We start from the raw sequence: 20972 nt of genomic DNA on the forward strand, positions 1-20972 counted from the left end.
AATGGGAAGAAGACAAATTGGGAGAGACTCACGTTACTCAGTTAAAGTTTAGATGGATATCTACTACAAATAAATGCTAATATTCTCAAATACCGAGCATGATTCGAGGCACCACAGCACATCCCAGTGACCGCCGTGTGATTTTCTGTGTATTTTTTCTTTCATTTTCCACCTTAATGCACAGACTGTGATTTTTTTCCTTTAGCACACCCATGTTTACACAAAGGTATCCTGACACCGGTGCAGAATAGAATATAATGGAAAAAAGATGTTGCTTGAATTCTGTTTATCTTACAGACTCCAGGCCGACACCTCGGTGCGCGTTGCTGCTGGTGAACGCTATATATAGCCTGTGTGTATGTGTGGTCAGGCTCCGCCCCTCCTTTTCTAATCTGGCTTTTCACAAAGGTATTTATACCTCACCGGGTCCCATGTTATACGTTGCCACATACCCGTGCATACACACACTCACACTCAAGTAGGTTGGATGACTGCATTAGAGTTTGTCACAGAAACTCTTATCACTCTGTGTCGCTGCAGGAAGATGCTCTAAATTGTCAACATACATGAAATATTTGCAGCCATAATGAGGTCAGATCTCCTTTTTTAGCATTTGCATTTTTGCCCTATTTCAACTGCTGTGACGATAGCATCAGAAACCAGTGAGAAGCTCTCATAATCATTGTCACAGTACATAAATTTATGAAGCACTAGATTAGTGAATTGAAACTATTCACTTGTCCTCAGTTTTGGCAGCAGCAGCAAAAGCAGTAATCCTTTTTGGTTTTACCATCGTGCCTACAAATACAGTGGGGCAAAAAAGTATTTAGTCAGCCACCGATTGTGCAAGTTCCCCCACTTAAAATGATGACAGAGGTCAGTAATTTGCACCAGAGGTACACTTCAACTGTGAGAGACAGAATGTGAAAAAAAAATCCATGAATCCACATGGTAGGATTTGTAAAGAATTTAATCGTAAATTAGGGTGGAAAATAAGTATTTGGTCACCTCAAACATGGAAAATCTCTGGCTCTCACAGACCTGTAACGTCTTCTGTAAGACGCTTTTCTGTCCCCCACTCGTTACCTGTATGAATGGCACCTGTTTGAACTCATCATCTGTATAAAAGACACCTGTCCACAGCCTCAAACAGTCAGACTCCAAACTCCGCCATGGCCAAGACCAAAGAGCTTTCGAAGGACACCAGGAAAAGTATTGTAGACCTGCACCAGACTGGGAAGAGTGAATCTACAATAGGCAAGCAGCTTGGTGTGAAAAAATCAACTGTGGGAGCAATCATCAGAAAATGGAAGACATACAAGACCACTGATAATCTCCCTCGATCTGGGGCTCCACGCAAGATCTCATCCCGTGGGGTCAAAATGATCATGAGAACGGTGAGCAAAGATCCCAGAACCACACGGGGGGACCTGGTGAATGACCTGCAGAGAGCTGGGACCAAAGTAACAAAGGTCACCATCAGTAACACACTACAACGGCAGGGAATCAAATCCCGCAGTGCCAGACGTGTTCCGCTGCTGAAGCCAGTGCAGGTCCAGGCCCGTCTGAAGTTTGCCAGAGAGCACATGGATGATACAGCAGAGGATTGGGAGAATGTCATGTGGTCAGATGAAACCAAAGTAGAACTTTTTGGTATAAACTCAACTCGTCGTGTTTGGAGGAAGAAGAATACTGAGTTGCATCCCAAGAACACCATACCTACTGTGAAGCATGGGGGTGGAAACATCATGCTATAGGGCTGTTTTTCTGCCAAGGGGACAGGACGACTGATCCGTGTTAAGGACAGAATGAATGGGGCCATGTATCGTGAGATTTTGAGCCAAAACCTCCTTCCATCAGTGAGAACTTTGAAGATGAAACGAGGCTGGGTCTTCCAACATGACAATGATCCAAAACACACCGCCCGGGCAACAAAGGAGTGGCTCCGTAAGAAGCATTTGAAAGTCCTGGAGTGGCCTAGCCAGTCTCCAGACCTCAACCCCATAGAAAATCTGTGGCGGCAGTTGAAAGTCCGTGTTGCTCGGCGACAGCCCCAAAACATCACTGCTCTCGAGAAGATCTGCATGGAGGAATGGGCCAAAATACCAGCTACTGTGTGTGCAAACCTGGTAAAGACCTATAGTAAACGTTTGACCCCTGTTATTGCCAACAAATGTTATGTTACAAAGTATTGAGTTGTATTTTTGTTATTGACCAAATACTTATTTTCCACCCTGATTTACGAATAAATTCTTTACAAATCCTACCATGTGGATTCATGGATTTTTTTTCACATTCTGTCTCTCACAGTTGAAGTGTACCTCTGGTGCAAATTACTGACCTCTGTCATCATTTTAAGTGGGGGAACTTGCACAATCGGTGGCTGACTAAATACTTTTTTGCCCCACTGTAGCTTGTTTTGATTATTACTGATATGACTGTCATTTTTTCCCCCAACACATGTATTGTAGCCACAAACTGTTGGTTGAACCCACCTCCAGCATCATGGGCCCAAGAGTGTCTTTATCAATAACACCTTGGCCTGTGGACGAGACGTCTGCTTGCTGCACCTCCTCTGCATCGGCCACCGGAGCCTTTTCTGTAACAGACATGACAAAATTTCATCTCCGAGTCAAGAGAGATCTTCTTGTTCAATGGTTTCAACGCAAGGCTGTAACGACTTGAGATTTGCACTCCTCGATGTTACTGTGGGCAAAAAATCCGTAGAAAATCATAGTTATCTTCAGTATACACTTACTGTGACACACCTAATCAATATTAAAAGTATTGATAAGGTAATAACAATAATAAAAATAGCCTACATTCCTTTACCATCCAACAGGGAACAGATCAAGAAAAAAACTGCACGAAACATTTGAAGTTATTTAATGAAGGCATGACTCATTGATGATGGAGCATGTCAGCAGCATCAAAAGGAAAGCTTGTTTCCAATGAACCAGCTCACTGTATGTGTATCAGAGAAATATGCTCATTTTCTTGGAAAACTATCTTGTCAGACCGAAGCTTTCACTGTAGCTCTCCCTCTTAGTGGGTATTTTATTTTCACAGAAAACACTGACAGTATTGTTTTTGTGATGATGAAGCCTTCAGGCAAACACACACCCACTCAGAGACTGTTTTTTTATGTACACCAAGACCTTTCACACATTACATTCTTTGGCTAGTCCTTACTCTAACCTTGTGCTTATATAAACTCTAAACCAATCTTCCAGCAGCACGATCCTGTGTAGGTTTCAGTGGTGGGGATGTCGCGGGCAGCAGGTATCACTACTCTAATGCCTTCTACATTTTACACTTTCGTAGCCATACTAGAGGCCAGTCTCCACTCTCCTCCCTGGTTGTACCACTGGACTGTTAAGCCTCCCATGGCCCCATTAGACCACATAGCTGACATTCCTGTTGTGGGACCGGAGCTGTACAGAGTCATCAGCCTTAAACCCTGTCACAGAGAGCCTGGGGTGGCTCTGCAGTGCACGTTGGAGGGTATTACAATAATACTCAGCATTTTTTTTTAAATCAATAAATATGTTACACTCCAGTTGACACGATCAATTTATGCACTCAGGTTTGGACCCCAAAGCCCCAATTTGCACGAAGAAGCAAAAGAGTTATTCTGCATACCACTGCCTATAAATTAAGCTTACATAATCAAAATAACTTTCAAGCTAAACATCACAGCAAAAACACTCAATACTAGCAGTCAAACTTGCATATTAACAGCTGTGTACTATACATAATGCAGTATGCAGTATTGACGAACGCACAGCTCATTAGATCTAAACAGCTTTATTCAAGCCAACACCTTAAGCAGCAGTTTGAATAATGAGACAACTTCAGCTAAACAAAGCAGGGTGGGGAAAAAATCCATCTCCCATCAAGTGGGTGAGATTCCATTTTTCTAAATGAATATAAAATGTCTAATATATGGTTATATACGTTTTACATTAAACAAAGCAGGCTGCAAAAATGTGTCAGAATAGAAAAGAACAGTTTTCTTTATGGAGAGCCATGTATTAAATGCAGAATTTCCAAATATCTTGTTGGACAACGGATGATGATTACACCCTTTTCATTGCTAGTTAACACTCTTTAAAACAAACCCATCCTCTGCACTGGCTTATTTAGCTTAGGAAGCTGAGATTTGAAATAATTAACTGGTTAATTGAGTAACAGACAGGAAATTAAGTGCCAACACAACTGATTGCTTACAGTAAGTCATTACTAAACATAGAGATGGATGTCACCCGCTGGTTAGTGAAATCCCCTTTGTGGAGCCTTAAGCAGAGCGTTGGTTTTTTTTTATCACTGGTGTTTTTGCATTTGAGTGAGAACCAAGGACACGGCACACTCATATGGTAGTGCACGCTCACTACACAAATACTCATCATCTAGAATTTTACCCTGCAGTAAGTGTAAATATGAGCTGTGAGCCAAAGAGCATAAACACACACCTTGTCGCCTGACTATCATGAATGGGTACGTACAATGCTATTTTCTCACCTGTTTGTTTCTGTGAGCTTTCCATCAGGTGACATGTGACATGTTTTTTTGTCTGAATTCATAACTTTTGTGTGAAATCGACCTCAGCAGGTCAAAAAGATGCAGACAATAGTGGCTCTCTGAAGTTGACCAGGCAGCTGTGTGTATTATCTGTTTGTATGTGTGTGTGCGTGTGTGTGCTTATTCAGCTGTTGTTTTCAAATGCAAACTGCGCCATGACACATGGACACCAAGTGGCTGACCACAGGAACTAAAAGAGAAGAGGGGCCATGAGAAAATGAGTGATGAAGCCAGCAAAGATAAGAGATAAAGATATGGGCAAGAGAGACAAATGGAAGTACAGAGATAAGACAGAGGCTGTGTAGGAGACATGAAAGATACAACAGGTTAACAGAAAGAGGAAAGGAAAATATAGAAAATAACAGAAGAATAAAAGAGTGTATAAAACAAGACAAACAAAGAAGAAAGAAGAAAATACAAGGAAGAAAAAAGGATAAAAAAGAACAGAAATGAAAGGACAAACACATGAAAAAGAAGATAAAAGGATGAGGAAAAAGAGTGGGTAAAGCAAGCTCGGGAGGGAAAGAAAAGAGGAGAAAGACGAGGATAAGGAAGGATAAAATTACATCAAGGTTGAAAGAGTGAATAAACAAAAGGGAGAAAAGAAGAGAAGAAAAACATGAAGAAAATGACTGAAAGGAATTAAAGTAGACTGAGGAAGGGTAAAAAAGGAGATAAGGACATAAAAGAATTAAAAAGGAAAGGAAAGGAAAGCAAAGGAAAAGAAAGAACCTGGTAGGATGAAGAAATGAGGGAAGAAGTGATGATGAAAAATGTGGCGTTAAAGTGAAATGACACTGTAAAAAGGGGGACTCGTGTTTTAAAAAAGCAACGGGTGAAGACTGAGATGTGGTGAGAAAAGTTGGGAGATAAAGGAAGAGGGCTAAAGGGAAGACGTGCAGGAGCTGAGGAAATCGTGAGACTGTGATGAAGGCAGGTCTGCCCGCTTTCCTCTGAAGACTCACATCATGTTGGTCAGTGTTACATAACAGCCCTGCCTCTGTCTGTCTGTCTCACCATCATCACACACACACATTGTCATTATTGAGTCTGTGTTTACACTCACATTTCCTCTCTCCGCATCGGTCTGTCGAGTCTACTGCAGGTCCTAGAAGATGGGGACTTACATGCAGGACGGAGCCAGAGTTTTTGTTTTTCAAGACTTAGGTGTTAAAGTTATGCTAAAAGACAGTTTTGTGCTGACAGTTGTCATTAGTGTGGTTTCCTTTTGTACAGTTAAACACGTAAGAAGAGCAGAAAGCCATTTCAATAATTACATGTTCAGTTTATGTGCTTGCAGCACTTAAGTTGTTACAGACTTAATATTATTTATGCTTCTTCACTTCCAATGTCAACGCTTTCCTCAGGCAATTGTTCCATGTTTGTGACTGTGAAAACATGAATAGACTCTCTTTGATTATGAAACTGTCATCTGAGAGTTTGATCTTCCTTGAACTTCCTGCTTTCGTTAGAAGGTGAAATTTTCTCAACTTATCTGGACTCATTAAAATAGATTGCTGAACAGATTCTCTCTTAGGCACTTCCAGGCACTGGTTTTCACCAAAAGGAGTAGTTGTTATTCTTAAAACATTTATTATTACACTTGTATAATACAATTTCTGCTAACATGGTCTTTTTCATAACTGTCCTCATCATATTCTTCTTCAGGGCTTCTATCAGTAGTCTCTAAAGTAACTCCTACCAAGTCAGGGAGTTTTTTTGGGGATGTTAGGAGTTCGTTTTTTTTAATGTGTATAAACTGGAGTCGTAATTAAGGCAGATGAAACTATTCAGCACGTGTGCGAGTTAACTTTGAGGTTAACTGTGATTTGGTACTTTTCTTCACAACAGGAACATCTTTTGCTAGAAATTCTCCATCGATTGTAGTGTTGTACTTACTTTGGAGATATTGTGACTTTTTGTAAATTTCTGTAATTGTAAAACTGGTTAACGACCAAAAAGATAAAAACGGAAATGCTGACAAGTCAAAAAACGAGTGTGTGGCTTTGCTTGCCCTTGTTAATGAGCTGTTCATCATGACTCAGCTAGCTATCGGCTTTTCTTGCCTTCAGTCATTAATTATAAATGCTAGCAGGCTGGCTTTAGGGATAAACTGTCTATCTGACAGTGGCACTGCCATCTTGACAACCACTGAATGGAACTGTCACAGGAGGATAGATTCTAATGGCTTTGGTAATGGCCAGACTTTCCCCCAGCTCCACCAGCAGTTAGTTTTGACTATTTGACTGTTGTTTGTAATTACGTTGGGGGATCCCCTGCCTTTTCCTCTTATTTGTAAATGTACATTTGAGAAGTTTTACGGACAAACACCCTGAACGCTGGCAAATCAAAAACATCTGGGTGTCTTTGGTTTTCCAAGCACAAGTGCCAAAGCACATTTATTAACATTTAGTTATTATTATTACACAAGAGCATATCCTCACCCTGCTCCTTGATCTGCCTGATCTGCTTCACCGTCTCCTTGAGGATGGCACATTTGTCCGGCTTGACGTTAAGGTCGTCCATGTCGTTGATGTTGGCAAAGATCAGCTCTGCCAGTTCCTCGATGTACTTGTTCTCCTGCTCCCGGTTTCTCCTCTCAGTGCTCCTCTTAGGGCTGGAGGATAAGGAGGGAAATGACGACATCATTGAAAGAAATTAATGAAGTCAAAACCACAATAACTGCAACGGTGCTGCGCTGTATGATAATATAGCTGTGATATAACAGCCGAGGACTTTGCTGCACCGTGCAGTAATCTTACACTGAGTTTCCAAAAATGTTTCTACATATCCGAGAGTTACTCGCGTGCTCTCCATACTGACTACTTCTCTTTTCGGAGACAAAGAGACACTTAGTAAAATTAAGTTCTTAACCTCCGACGCAACATCAGTGTGTCCTCATTATAGTCTGCAGCGTACCATCAAACAACAGTTCATTCAGTCAACTTGTGGTATACAAAGATGCTGCAGCAGCATTTTTCTATAGTGACCCACATTAATCACTCCCTTTTCTTCTTAATGAGCCATAAACTATCATGCCATTTATAACTACTTACTTATTTATTTAATAATGTGTCAAAAATCTAACCAACCAAAATGAGGAGCTATATAATTAATAATCAAGTGTTCTATAAGGAAGTAATAAGGCTTTAGTTCTGATTAATTGTTATTGTCATTTATGTATTACAGTGTATCATGAGGCTGTGTGGTGGATAAAGGTTTTACCTGGGCCCCAGGAGGTCTGACTGACAGTCCTTCCTCTTCAGAGAGTCTCCCCCTCTGGGGGGCTCTGGGGTGTCCCCCCTCCCACTACTCATCTTCAGCAGATATCAGCACCTGGAGGCAGAAAAGCAAACCCGTGCAGATTGTAGTTAGAGTTTGGTGTTTAGCGTGCTTATTGTTACATATAAAATTGGTAAATAATGCGTACATATAGCCCTCTGGAGTGTACAGGTGGATGCTGGGGTTATTGAGGAATTGAAGAAGACTGGGATGAGAATTTAGACCGAGTATGCTCTCCATATGACACGAGGAATGTGAGACACGTTATGAGTGCATGTAGTGGTGCAGATGGAGCTGCCTGCCTGGAGAACTGTGGCTTGAAGGCTTAACTTCATTTAAAATCACCATAAAATAAAACATAAGTTACATGTTTTGGCATAAACAGCAACTATCAAATATAAAGGTACAACAGTATAATAACCACGGACTTGTTTAAGCAATACAAAGGTAGATCAGTTACTGGAGCTGCCTGTCATAATATTTAAATTCTCACAGCAAGAGTACAAGCCTGAAAACTATAGAGTCCTTTGGACATTTATGTGTTCATGATTTCAAACGTATCCAAAGTGTTTACAGTAAATCTCAATAAACAAAGACATAACCTCGATGCGCCAGATTGAAGCAGCACAAGTGCAGCTGAACACCGTGGACACTAAATCCTTAAAAACTGACAGTGAAGAGTGCTCGTCTCACTCCTTGATGAACTTCACTTCATTATTTATGGGCAAAAGTTAATGCGCTGAAGATGTACACACACTGCATTTTGTATAATGAGGGAGTGCGCTTGTGACTCCCGAACACAATGTGCTATTGTAAAGTGCCCGCAGGCAATGTGGGAGGCCCAGTGGGAATACAGTAGGTGTCAATAATTACTTCAGTTAGAAACAGCTAATTCATGTAGGCATTCACTGTTCTTACATGAACATTTATGGTGTTTGAGTCAAAGGCATTCAGTAGCAGTCATAATGACGACAGCCAAGTTGTTTAAAGAATATTTTTGTCATCTTGAAAGAATTGGGTAAGACCGAAAAGAAGCAAAGTATAGACAGGTGGAAAGGCATTTAAATTAAACACTTCTTGGCAGGGAAAGTTACACCATATGGTCACCTCATGTGGCTAGACCTACAAAACACTGCTTACAAAACCCTTGTTGGTCTAACATGGTCAACTCTCTGATTTCTCCCTCAGTTTTACTTTAAATTACTCAAATTGCAGATGTGTGTTATGGTAGCTGTTTGGCGCTTAGTTCTGTTTTCCAAGAAACGGTTAAAAATTGCTTCAGGTTCAGGCCTTTCAAAGGACTGGCGTGTCCTTTTTTGTTAATATAACACAGGTTTGGAGTTGAGGTAATAAAAAGGACATACTGATTACAAATTGACAGAATAGATGTGACAAACATCTGTTATCTTTAACAATCATTTGCAGATGAGACAGACTCCAACAGTTACAAGCAGGAGCAGAGGCAGTGTCTGTTAGGACAGTCGGGCTTTAAGGCCTTTCAACGGGCCAGCCCATCACCTGACTATTACATAACAGGCCGTCAGAGGGGCTGATACTGTGCAGATAAAGGCAGGATAGAGGGATAAAGGAAAGAAAAACAGCAGGGAGGGAGATGGAGAGTAAAGAGAGACAAAAAGAAAGAAACCTATAAAGGAAGAAATAAATAAGGGCCTGCAGAAACATTTTCTCACACAGCCTTCAAGCTGGCAAGTGTAAGTGTTGCAGAATAATACAAGTGGAAATGTATGGGGTAACAGGAGGAAGAAAATAGGAGGAGGAGCATCTGCTGTTCTGAATTAGCAGGCTTGAGGAAGGAGGAAAATATATCCCTATTACACCAAGAGAGCAGAAAATTATCAATAATGTGATTTAAAAAAAAAAAAAGTAATTAAAAAAAAAAAATCAGACAGTCAGTTTTTGCCAAGTGGTGTCTTTGGCTGTGGATGTGGTGATAGTTCCCACAATGCAAAGAGAGCCCTTGTTAATGAGCTGTTATCATTGTGATTCAGCTAGCTATCAACTTTTCGTGCCATCAGCCAATTTTTAGAAAAGCTAGCAGGCTGGCTTTAGGAATAAAATGTCTGTCTGACAGTGGCACTGCCATCTTGACAACCACTGAATGAATTTGTCTCAAAAGGACTGATTATAATGACTTTGTTTATGGCCAGACTTTCCCTCCAGCTACACCAGCAGTTCCTTTGAACCGTTCAACTTCTGTTTTGTAATTACTTTGTAATTACTCTTCCATCTACTACTACCAACATGCTAGACTACATATAGCATTGTACCTGCTAAATATCAGTGTGCTAGCAATGTGACCATTCGACTGTCCTGTTATTAGGCTACAAGCACCACCAGAGCTGTGGATCCTTAGCCGTCCTATGATTTGTATAAATGTGGAGGAAGAAACACACATATACACTGCAAAGTTATTAAAAATAGAACGACATTAACGTCCCTACTGTAGGTTACATGATGACACTTAATGGTGGGTGATGGTTGCTGATTGATGACTAGAATATAATTAAAAGAGCAGGTCCACGTGAAATACAGAAGATTTCAGCAGTGATGAGGGTCATGGTGAGAGACAAACATCTCTGTCCACTTGGCCACCGTAATTACCCTTTCTAATGCCTTCCCATACACAGGCATTAGACTGAGAACACGCGTCATGTCTGGTAGCCAGTAAGTTAAAAATATAACTTAGACTACTTTTTTTGGTCAGGTCAACCATGAGAAAGCAAACAGTCTAATAAACAAAACAGGAATTTGAAATTTTGTGCTGCCTTCTGAGTCAAAGCAGCTTTTTGATATCTTTTCTGAACATGAAGCAGTTCAAAGAAAATCTATTACCCATTTTGGCTCCTGCTGACTTACATCATTAAATTATTGAATTGGGGGTCAACAACTTTGTTTTTTTTTTTTGCTTTCGTTGCATCTGTCGTTTGATGGAAGATAGTTTATTAGCTCTCTATAGTATCAATGGCATCTTTGTTCCCTTTTCAGCGTTATAGGTCTTCATTTTCAACTCACTTTCATTTATATAAAGCCAAATTACAATAGTCACCTCAAAAAACCCACCAATCAGATCACCCCCTATTAGCCAGCACTTGGCGACAGTGGGAGGGGGAAGGAAGAACTCCCTTTTAACAGGGAGAACCTGCAGCAGAACCAGGCTCTGGGAGTGGCAGACATCTGCCATGGCCAGATGGAACCAGAGATTAATAATACCTGATGAATAAATACTCTGTGGTTTATAAACTCAGAGTGAAAAAAGGTGAGCGAAGCAGAAACACACAGTGCATCATGGGAAGCCCCCAGGAGCCCAGGCCTATTGCAGAAAACCTAAGGGAAGATTCCAGGTGACGTGATCTAGCCCTAACTACAAAAAAGGATAGTTTTAAGTCTAATCTTAAAAGAAGTGAGGGTGAGGCTGGTTCCACAGAAGAATGGCCCAAAAGCTGAAGGTACTGCCTCCCACTTTACTTTTAAATATCCCACAAGTAAGCCAACAGTCGTAGAACAAAGTGCTCTACTGGGAAGGTGCGGTAACATGAGGTCTTTAGGATAAGATGGGGCCTAAAAATTCAAGACCTTGTATGTGAGGAGAAGGATTTTAAGTTTCTAAATTTGACTCTAGATTTAACAGGGAGCCAGTGTAGAGGAGCTCATATGGGAAAACGTTTATACTTTCTAGTTCCTGTCAGTACTCAGCAGCTGATTTAAAGTTAGCTTTGCAAACATATTTTGCTAACACAAATTGATGCCAAGTTGATCAACTCTCACGTGGCATATGCAAATGAACAGAAAGTCATTTGACAATACCCACTTCTTTCCTAATAGTGTAATCAGCATCCTAATAAACAAGGAAATTACAACGTGTGAGTTAATTACTTGATTGTCAATCATTGCTGGAGATATTTAAATTTAAACATCAAGTACCAAAACTAACCTTCCACCCTCGAGCTGTGCAAGACATCCATTTACTTGGATTAAGTAGGAAAAAAAGGAAACACCTCTCTAAAAGTTAATTAAACAAAGGTTAGCGACGTCAAGTGTGATGTTAGTTTCAAAACAAAGAGTCTTATTATGTTCAGCGGACGGTGAAGTTAACGTTATCATCACGAGAGTCCAGCACGCTAACCTCAAAAGTTGATGAAAGCCTCGCTTAAAGATTCAGTCAATCAGAGAAAGGTACACACACACACACACGCACGCACGCACGCACGCACGCACACACAAAGTCACTTTACTCCTCACAATCAGCTTCACTAAAATACTTCAATCAATGTCTGAAGTACATACACATGTCCAAATCCACAAGAACATCCATGAGACATGTGGCATAAAAACACAGAAAGACACACACACACAAACACACACGTGCACACAATGAATTAACACTAATGTAGCCTGCGACAAAAGCCTTTACCCCGCTCAGCCCGATACTAATGCAATCAGAGGAGCCAAGAGCTTCGCAAAGTGAAGCCATTTAAAAACAATTTGAGAAGCAGAGAAGAGCCAGGGCCAGAGGGTCAAACCAGCCATTAAGAAATTAAAGCTGAGGATTGATCACTGCCTGCTTAAGTGGACCCTGTCTCCAGTAGAAACCACGGCTCCTCAGTTTCTTTGTTTTCAGTTTGTGGGGATGGGGGTTACAGAGGTGAGTGCAGGGTGAAGCTTTCACTTATGTGTTTTTGTTGTTTACTTCCCTTACTTATTTTTAAAGAAGAGGAAACGGACACATCTGTAGTCTCTGTTTAGTTTGAACAAAACACTGGGTTTAAATCTCTATGTCTGCAATCAGATGAGTGGATCAGGGGCATTATCATTTAGTTAATACAAACTACCTTTGCGGCCTTCAGCTTTCCAGGAATTTCCCCATAATTCCCACTGTGCAACAGAGGTATAGAGCATGTAGGTATTGGATTGCAACCACATGGAAATCAGGTGGGAAGAAAAAAAGATGAGCGATAGCACACCCGACTCCCATTTAGAAGTAAACAAAAATAGCACACTGAGTAAAAACCTCTGGAAAATCTGTTACTACTGTAAATTAGAGATAATTACAAGACCTGTTGTTCAGCAGGGAATGGCTGGGAAGTCAGGAGGATGCCACAATCACCATATGCATGACAGACCTACTCTGACCAAATGATAGTTGTCATGGAAGTAAAACGCACTATGGATTGTTATTAAGGTAATGAGTCATCCCCAGGCTTTAGTGTGCAGACTAATTGAGGTTTTCAGCGTGTAACAAAAAAAAAAGAAAAAATAACAACGACCACGCAGTCTTATGCAATGACTGACAGCACAAAATTAAAGCTAATGTGGTTTTTTGTTTGTTTTTTTGCAGGAATAGTGGAAAACCTGCATGTTTATTCTTAATGTCCTAATACATTTACTGTGCAAATGTCAGAGTTTTTATCCCCAGAAATTAATTGAGTCCGTCAGTTAATGTTACGCACAATTTAGCTCGCCGTGGGTGGCTGCTCTATTGAAGCTCCTCCTGGAGATCTTTGCATTTTGTGAAAAGGTTTTACATCTTACTATAATGATCATAAAGTATGCATGCATCACTCCTCCCAGACACATTAATCCATCCGGATTCAATTCATTTCATGTATAAAGCGCCAAAACACAAAAAGAGTCACCTCAAGGATGAATAATTAACATATATATGTGTAATTTCATACATTTGCGAAGCATATAAGCATGGTAGGTAGTACTATTAGTAGTTATTATACTCTCTCTTATAGTACACCTTCAAAAAGGTTGATGACAAAGGATGATATTTAAGACTTTACACAAACCTTTGACCCTGAATCCTCCCTTAGTTACGCTGCAGTAGGTCTAGGGTGCTGGGGGCTTCCCATGATGCACCGAGTGTTTCTTTTTTACTCACGATATGTTTATTCACCACTCTGCATTTAATCATTAGTTATTATTCATCTCTGGCTCTCTTCCACAGCGTGTCTTCATCCTAACTTCCTCCCAACTGGTTGCAGCACATGGCCGCCCCTCCCTGAGCCTGGTTCTGCCGGAGGTTTCTTCCTGTTAAAAGGGTGTTTTTCCTTCCTACTGTCACCAAAGTGCTTGCTTAAAGGAGTCAAATGATTGTTGGGGTTTTCTCTGTTTTCTCTGTATTATTGTAGGGTCTTTACCTCACAATATAAAAATGCCTTGAGCCAATGTCTTCCTGATTTGGTGTTACATAAAACTGAATTTAATTTACTTTTTATTCCTTGCAGATCAATATTAAATTTTATTTTCAAACCTCTAGAAATGAAAAAAATAAATAAAACCGAATAATTATTTTTATGAATGCAACCTGTGAAGAGGAGTCACAGCTACAAATGCAGTACAGTCCACTATAATAGAAGACTAGTACTTCAGTGCCTTGTTTCCCTACTACTGCTAGTGCAAAAACAAAGAACTAAATGATAAAAATCAGGATCAATTTAGCAATCAGACACCAGTGGGCTTGACAGAGGTATTTGGTAGTAAGGACCCTCCTCCCTTTGGTGTCTGTAAACTGTTAAGGCTGTTGTCTAAAAGCCAGAAAACCCACAAACATAAAGTAGATTTAATACCCTGCTGTAGCTGGATTAAGAACACTGGCTTCTCCCACACTGAAAGGCCTGCGACATATGCACAGTGAGCGTGTTTGTGTATGTGGCTTTCTACGTGTTGGCGTGTCCACGTCAACAAGTCCAATCTCTTTATGTACATCTCGGCTGTTTGGTGCCACGGTGATGCTGAGCAGGTGACTCTATGGTTGGCTCTTCTCCAGTTACTGGTGACAATTTGTATTGTGCATATCTAGCTTTATTTCTCTGAGTAGCTACAATATTTGCTTTCAATAACTATTTAGTCATTTCAAGTAACCACTACCTTAAATGACCAAAGAGAAAGACAGCAGTGGATGAACTGGTACAGCTGCTTTCTTTTTTGACGCCTGAGGCTCGTTGGAGCCGAGTCAGCAAATATTCAAACAATATTAGACTTTCCAGTAGGCTGTTTAACTGAGCTAACACAAATCAGCACTAACACCAGTTACCAGTTAGACTACACATATGTGCCAAAAAGGACAGATTCTACAACACGGCTTAAGGATGATAACACACAGGTGCTCTGCTGAGCTTTGCAGATGCACACATACTGCTGCCACTTAGGGAAATGGCCATGATACATGGAATAACCGGTTATGTGGGCTATTCTTGTTCATGTTTGTTCTTTTGTTGGTCATTAGCTTTGCTGCATTGTAGTCTAAAGTCATAATATACAAAAATGTATTTGTAGTGTAATGAAACTAAATGTCAAAAACTATATAAACTGTCCATCTTTCTTGCTTGTTGCACCTTTGTGTGTTAAACTCTGTTGTCGTTCCTTTTCTTGCTCCACTAACCTCTCAGAAAAGAAGCATTTGAGAGCATAAGACCATATGAAAAAAAAACCCTAATGCGTGTCAACAAATAAGAAGAAAACAAACCTAATTAGATTGATGTTAAATTTCAGTCCAGTAATGATTAATGATTAAACAAACTCTGTTTTGTTTGTTTCCTCAACATAAATCATATGTGACATATGTATATTTGATACAGATGTCACACTAAGCCTTATTTAAGAAGAGCTTTTTTATTTCCTGCTTATATCAAGCCTTTCATCTTAATTGGATAGTCCATAGCATAGCTAACATTACGACACACATGGATATAGCTAAAGAGCTGTTCAAACAATTTAAGATAAGATAAGATAAGATAGAACTTTATTAATCCCTCGGGTGGGTTCCTCTGGGAAATTCGACTTCCAAAAAAAGCACAGCACCGACCGAAGTTACAGTTACAGAACTGTTATATATATATATATATATATATATACACACACACACACACATATATAAATACAGAGACAAATATAAATAAAATATACAAAGGGGATAAATAGAATAAATAGGAATAAAAAATAAAAATACAAGTGAATTGCACATTTCAAGTATTGAGTCTATTGCACTGTTGACTATTTACAAAAAGTATTGCACAAGGTATTGTACAGTGAGGTGCAGAGGCACTGCAGCTTAGTTGTTCCCCCCTCCTTTGTCCTCCTGTTTCCCCTCCCTCTCCCCTCCAGAGAGGAGTTAAACAGTCTGATGGCGTGTGGGACAAAGGAGTTTTTAAGTCTGTTAGTTCTTGTCTTGGGGAGAAGCAACCTGTCACTGAACAGACTCTTCTGGTTGTTTATGGCCGTGTGCAGAGGATGCCCAGCATTGTCCATAATGTCCATCAGTTTCTTTAATGTCCTTTTCTCTGCCACTGTCACCAGAGTGTCCAGCTTCATGCCGACCACAGAGCTAGATTTAGGTCATAATACTATCCTACACCTCAATCAACATCCTGTTGGAAGACCAAACGAAATCATCCAACAGCATCGTCTTCACAGCTCCAACATGTCAGTAAATCTTTAGTTTAATTCAATAAATATGATCGTTTGTTGGTATAGCTAATTGACCTCTTGCAAAATATTTCCTCATGAAAGGGAACAAGAAATTGAAACATTATGAAATTTTCTCTTTTGTTTTCTTTTTGTAATTCTTCTTTTTCTTCTTTTAACATCAAAAAATCTGTACATCAAAGATTTGAAATCCCAGAACAGATGTTGCACCTCAAGAACAAGAGGAAAAAACACTATGAAAGGCTTTGAGAGGGTTGCACAGTCTGACTTCCACTTCAGCTTTCACAGTGTTGTTTCTTTCCAGTGTATCCATTACGCCCATGTAGTGGATGCAAATTTGACACGAGTATACGTCTATCCCTACAGCCGGTTTTCCACCTGAACACACAGGAGTTTCTCAGCCAATCAAGCCCGTCAAACATTTGGTCACAGTTACCTCTCTTGCCACCTGGTTGCCCAGACCTTCTTTTATTGAAGTGTCAAAGTTTCCAAAGACTTTTTGACGCTGTTGTGTTGGAATGAAAAGCAAATGCCTTTCTGTGTGCTGAGAAGTGAGTCCCCGTAAAAACCAAGCTGTACAAACTGGCTCACTTCAACCAGCACTCCTTTTTTTTTGTCTAAATAATCACCCCCACCACCATAGCTCAGCCACCTTAGCTCAGTCTTCTTTCTGTTCCCCTTTTTTTTTTTTTTTTGCCATCTTCAACGTCATCACATCAACTTGAGAAAAATCTTGTTGTTACTAATAGATTACAATTAGAATGATCCGATCAAATTTGAACTAGAGTTAAATAGCAAATTATCTGCACATCTCTGTCTCTATAATTCTCCCAAAGTTAGAAAAGGGAACAAGAGGCAAAACAAGCAGAAACTCAACTGTATTGACAGAAACCCAAGAAAATCAGCTGAGTGAAAGATGATCTGATGCAAGTGCCGTGCAGAAATGCCAGAGTAATTATCATAGCATCAAAATGGAGGGACATTAAAAATAATAACTCTAAATAAACTGTTCACAGATGGCTTGTTAGCTGGCTAGATAGCCAGCAGCTGCTCATTACTCGGCATGTGCAGCTTCATGTAATGTGAGAGCGTGATCGATTATAGACAGGAATCAATAACATTGAACATGCCTGCCTGGATGCTAACTCAATTGCGAGTGCATACACACGCATACGCACACACACACTAATGCACACTCACTAAAACACAAACAAAAACGCCATGCTTCTACATGGACAAACATGATGATAATCACACACACACACACACACATACACACACAAAAGAGTTTCTGCTGTAAACACTGAAACTGAGCGGCTGCTTAACAGCACAGAACAAAAACATCGGGGCCGCCTCGGCACTGCAGTTTAGGAAAGACACCAAAGGAGAACTTATGTTCCTCTAATGTGCAGAATCATCCTACATGCATTAAAAACAAACACAAAACATAAAAGTGGTGCTTGTCGAGACACAGACGGAAATAAAGTGATTGTTTTATGTCATCATGAAATCTGGACTCCTAAATATGATTTCTGCCTCTTCTCAGCTCAAGTTTCAAGTTCACAGTACAGGGCCGGTGGTTTGAAACTCTTCTGAAAAGCCATTCAAAGCTCTTTTGATCTTTCAGTATACTGTAGTGTAATACTGCTTTGGTTGTACAGCACCTTTCATGCAACATGTGCGGCACTAAAAAAATGAGGATGCAGGTTTGATGAAAGAGCAAACAAGTAACGATAACAATTACACAACACACAAAGGCATTTTGTCATAACAGTTTGTGACAGGAGAAGCCCTGCTTTTAATGGGTGTTTAAATGTTTAAATCACTAATATCATCAAGTAGGATATTAGCTGAAAATGAGGGAGCATCTCCAGTTCTCATTTTTGGTGTGATTTTGGCTACCCAGCAGTAGAAAGGACACAAGGCAGTGGCTGGTCCTAAGCCTTTGAGCAAGGTGACTTTTAAAAGAATCAATTCTGAGAGATAAGGGAGCCAGTACAGTGTTCCCAGGTCTGGAGTGATGTGGTCCCTCTTCATTGTATAACATATGCAGAATTCAAGACAAACCTTACCACTTTTATCCAATTTAAACACTGTGCTAAACACTAAAATGCTGCTTTCTTTGCAGATGGCAGTAAATCCCTTTTTATGACATGGGAAGACACCACAGCTCATATCAGACATGATTAGATGAATTCACCGGTGAGGTAGGCAACTTTAAAAAAGCCACACAAAGTGAAAGCAAAAACTCCTAGATAGAGATAGCAGAGGAGTTTCACGTTGTTCTACTGGCCCAGAGGTCAAACTCCACCTTCAGCTCCCTGAGTGACTTATCAGCAGAAGCAGCTAGTGTCTGTGTGAAAATTAACATGCAGTCACAGCCCAGTGACCCCATGAAACGCCAGCTGTTTGCATTGTGCTTCAGAAAGTTGTCTTTCAAAGTTTAACCTCTAAGATTGCTCAAGTTTGGCGCTGGTATGTGTGCCTTTGTGAGAAAAGCAGTCATGGATTTTTCAAACGTGGATCGCTGTGCTCACTTGGAAACGAAACATTCTGGTACACTAAAGATTTATTTAAGTGTTCCTCTACTGAAATTTAATATCCTGTGTAAAAACTGCCGTTGGGAATTAGTTAAAATGATTAAAACTGAACTGACACCTCACTAGCTAAGAATATTAACAAGTCCACCCCTTTTTTTCCCTTTAACTGCGAGCTTGTCATTACGAAACTGAGCATTTGCAAAGCAACTTCACAAACCTGTGAATTTTACACTCGGCCAACTTGCTGCTTTCTGGGTGAGTTTTACCAACAGTTGTTATTGAAGCGCAGAAAACTGAGTAAACAGTTGGCCGGTTAGACCTCAGGTGACAGAGCAGCTTCGGGCCTGCTGACTGTGCACTCTGCGTGTGTGGCCAGTCATTCATAACCACTCCCATTGCAACATGCACACACACGCTCGCACACACGCTCGCACACACAAAACCACAACAACAATACATGACAGCTCAAAGTCCAAGTATGACTGGGATAGTCACACCTACTGTGAGCATCAGAACTCATCATTGTGGGCTAATAAAGAAACATGGGGATAACATAATATAAAGTTAATTTCTGTCATTCACATTAAATAAACATTAGCTCAGATATGTCCAATCAAAGCATGAGTGACTGACAGGTGCTTTAAAGCGGGACATAACTTCTGATTGATTCAAGTTAACAAGAAGTAGCTGACGACACTGCTAAACATTGCTTCTGTTTAATGTCATCATCTGAGACATATGGAAAAAAAGAGTGTGTTCTTAAATATAGTGTGTCAACCAACCTTATAGACTTTGCCTTTTAATCTGCTGTCAGCATGAAACAGAACGAAGCAGATCAGAGTCTGAGCATTGCTTACCTTTGCTTTGGTTAAAACAGTCCATAACAGGTCCAGAGCCGGCTAAACATCCCATGCCGGCCGGGCAAACACACTGGTTTTCACAGCATACACACACACACGCACAACCATACACTCGTTTTGTATTTCCCCTCGCTTCTCTGTGAGATTATTCCTGTGTGTGTGTGTGTGTGTGTGTGTGTGTCTGTGTGTATGTGTGTGTCATCTGCCTCTAATGACAGCTGACAAACTACATGCCGCAAATCCTCTCTCTCTCACTCCCTCCCTCCCCCTTGCTCTCTCTCTCCCCCTCTCTCGCTTGTTTTCCCCTCCCCCCATCACGTAGAAACACACACATACACACACTCCTCCCTGTCTCCTCCCACAACACAGGAACACACTCCTCCCTCCTCTCGCTCACAATCGTTCTAGGCACTGGATGATTTACATGGCCTATTGTTCTGTAATTCTGGATGGCTTTTATTATTTTAAAAAAATACACTAATCATTACCGTCTATGACATTTGTTACAAAACAGTCAAAGTACAAAATGTGTTACTTTATCACTAGTTGCAACACTTTTCACAAACTTGCAATGCTTACATGCAGATGTTCAAAAAACTGCAAATATTTGGCAAAATGAGAAATGTGAGTGCTGTCAGAATTTACGGGTGCCTGAATATTTCTGTCTATTTTTGGCGAACAAGAAGAACAAAAAAATAAATACATACATACATTTTCTATTATTCAAACTTGCGCACAACTTTCAAAACTGAAGCAGAAAGAGATGTCTGTCAGAAACAGTGAAGCCAGTGAGTGACAGAGAAAGACTATTACATTCAGCACTTGCATAATAAGCATTGTCCCTGCTTGTATAATAAGCCCTACATGAAGGGAGATGGCAAAAACACAGACACACACACAAGTGAAATGAGTCACAGAAAAAAGAGACAAACACACACTAAGAGGTAATTTTACAAATGGCTAAAGCTCTAAGAGCTTTGCGCACACATACAGCTACCCCATACTCGCACAAAAATTGCTAGGTTAACTGTCACCCTCGCTTAAAACATACGGTCCTTCTGTGTTTTCACTTTCCATGTTCTTATGTCAGGATGTCCCTGTTTTGCTTTATGAGCTGTTGTGGTTTCTATGAACTGCTGTAAATAATGTCTGACGGTGTTCCTTACCTTTGATCCAGTGATGCTCCTTTTGGTTTAGTTTCATGTTTTAAGTTTTAATGATCCCAACCAAATGTTCAGATGGTTGTTTTTTTTTTAAG

At 40.3% G+C, this 20972-nt stretch overlaps 1 protein-coding gene across 4 annotated transcripts in view; it reads right to left on the reverse strand.

Annotated features, from left to right (window-relative positions):
- Window positions 1-20972, reverse strand: part of LOC308412579 (nuclear receptor coactivator 2-like) — a 57122-nt gene that overhangs the window by 22075 nt on the left and 14075 nt on the right. For 3 of the 4 annotated variants that reach the window (XM_080907046.1, XM_080907047.1, XM_080907044.1), the window contains exons 3-5: window positions 7807-7917; window positions 7026-7198; window positions 2496-2599 (exon numbers count right to left, since the gene is read on the reverse strand). In XM_080907046.1, the coding sequence (XP_080763172.1) occupies window positions 2496-2599; window positions 7026-7198; window positions 7807-7898 (369 nt within the window). In that variant the 5' untranslated portion in view covers window positions 7899-7917. Of the gene's footprint in view, window positions 1-2495; window positions 2600-7025; window positions 7199-7806; window positions 7918-19711; window positions 19922-20972 lie in introns of those variants that run through there. The other variant, XM_080907045.1, reaches the window with a different exon arrangement.

This window comes from Rhamphochromis sp. 'chilingali' (genome assembly GCF_963969265.1).
Source record: "Rhamphochromis sp. 'chilingali' genome assembly, chromosome: 16".
Classification (NCBI taxonomy): Eukaryota; Metazoa; Chordata; class Actinopteri; order Cichliformes; family Cichlidae; genus Rhamphochromis; species Rhamphochromis sp. 'chilingali'.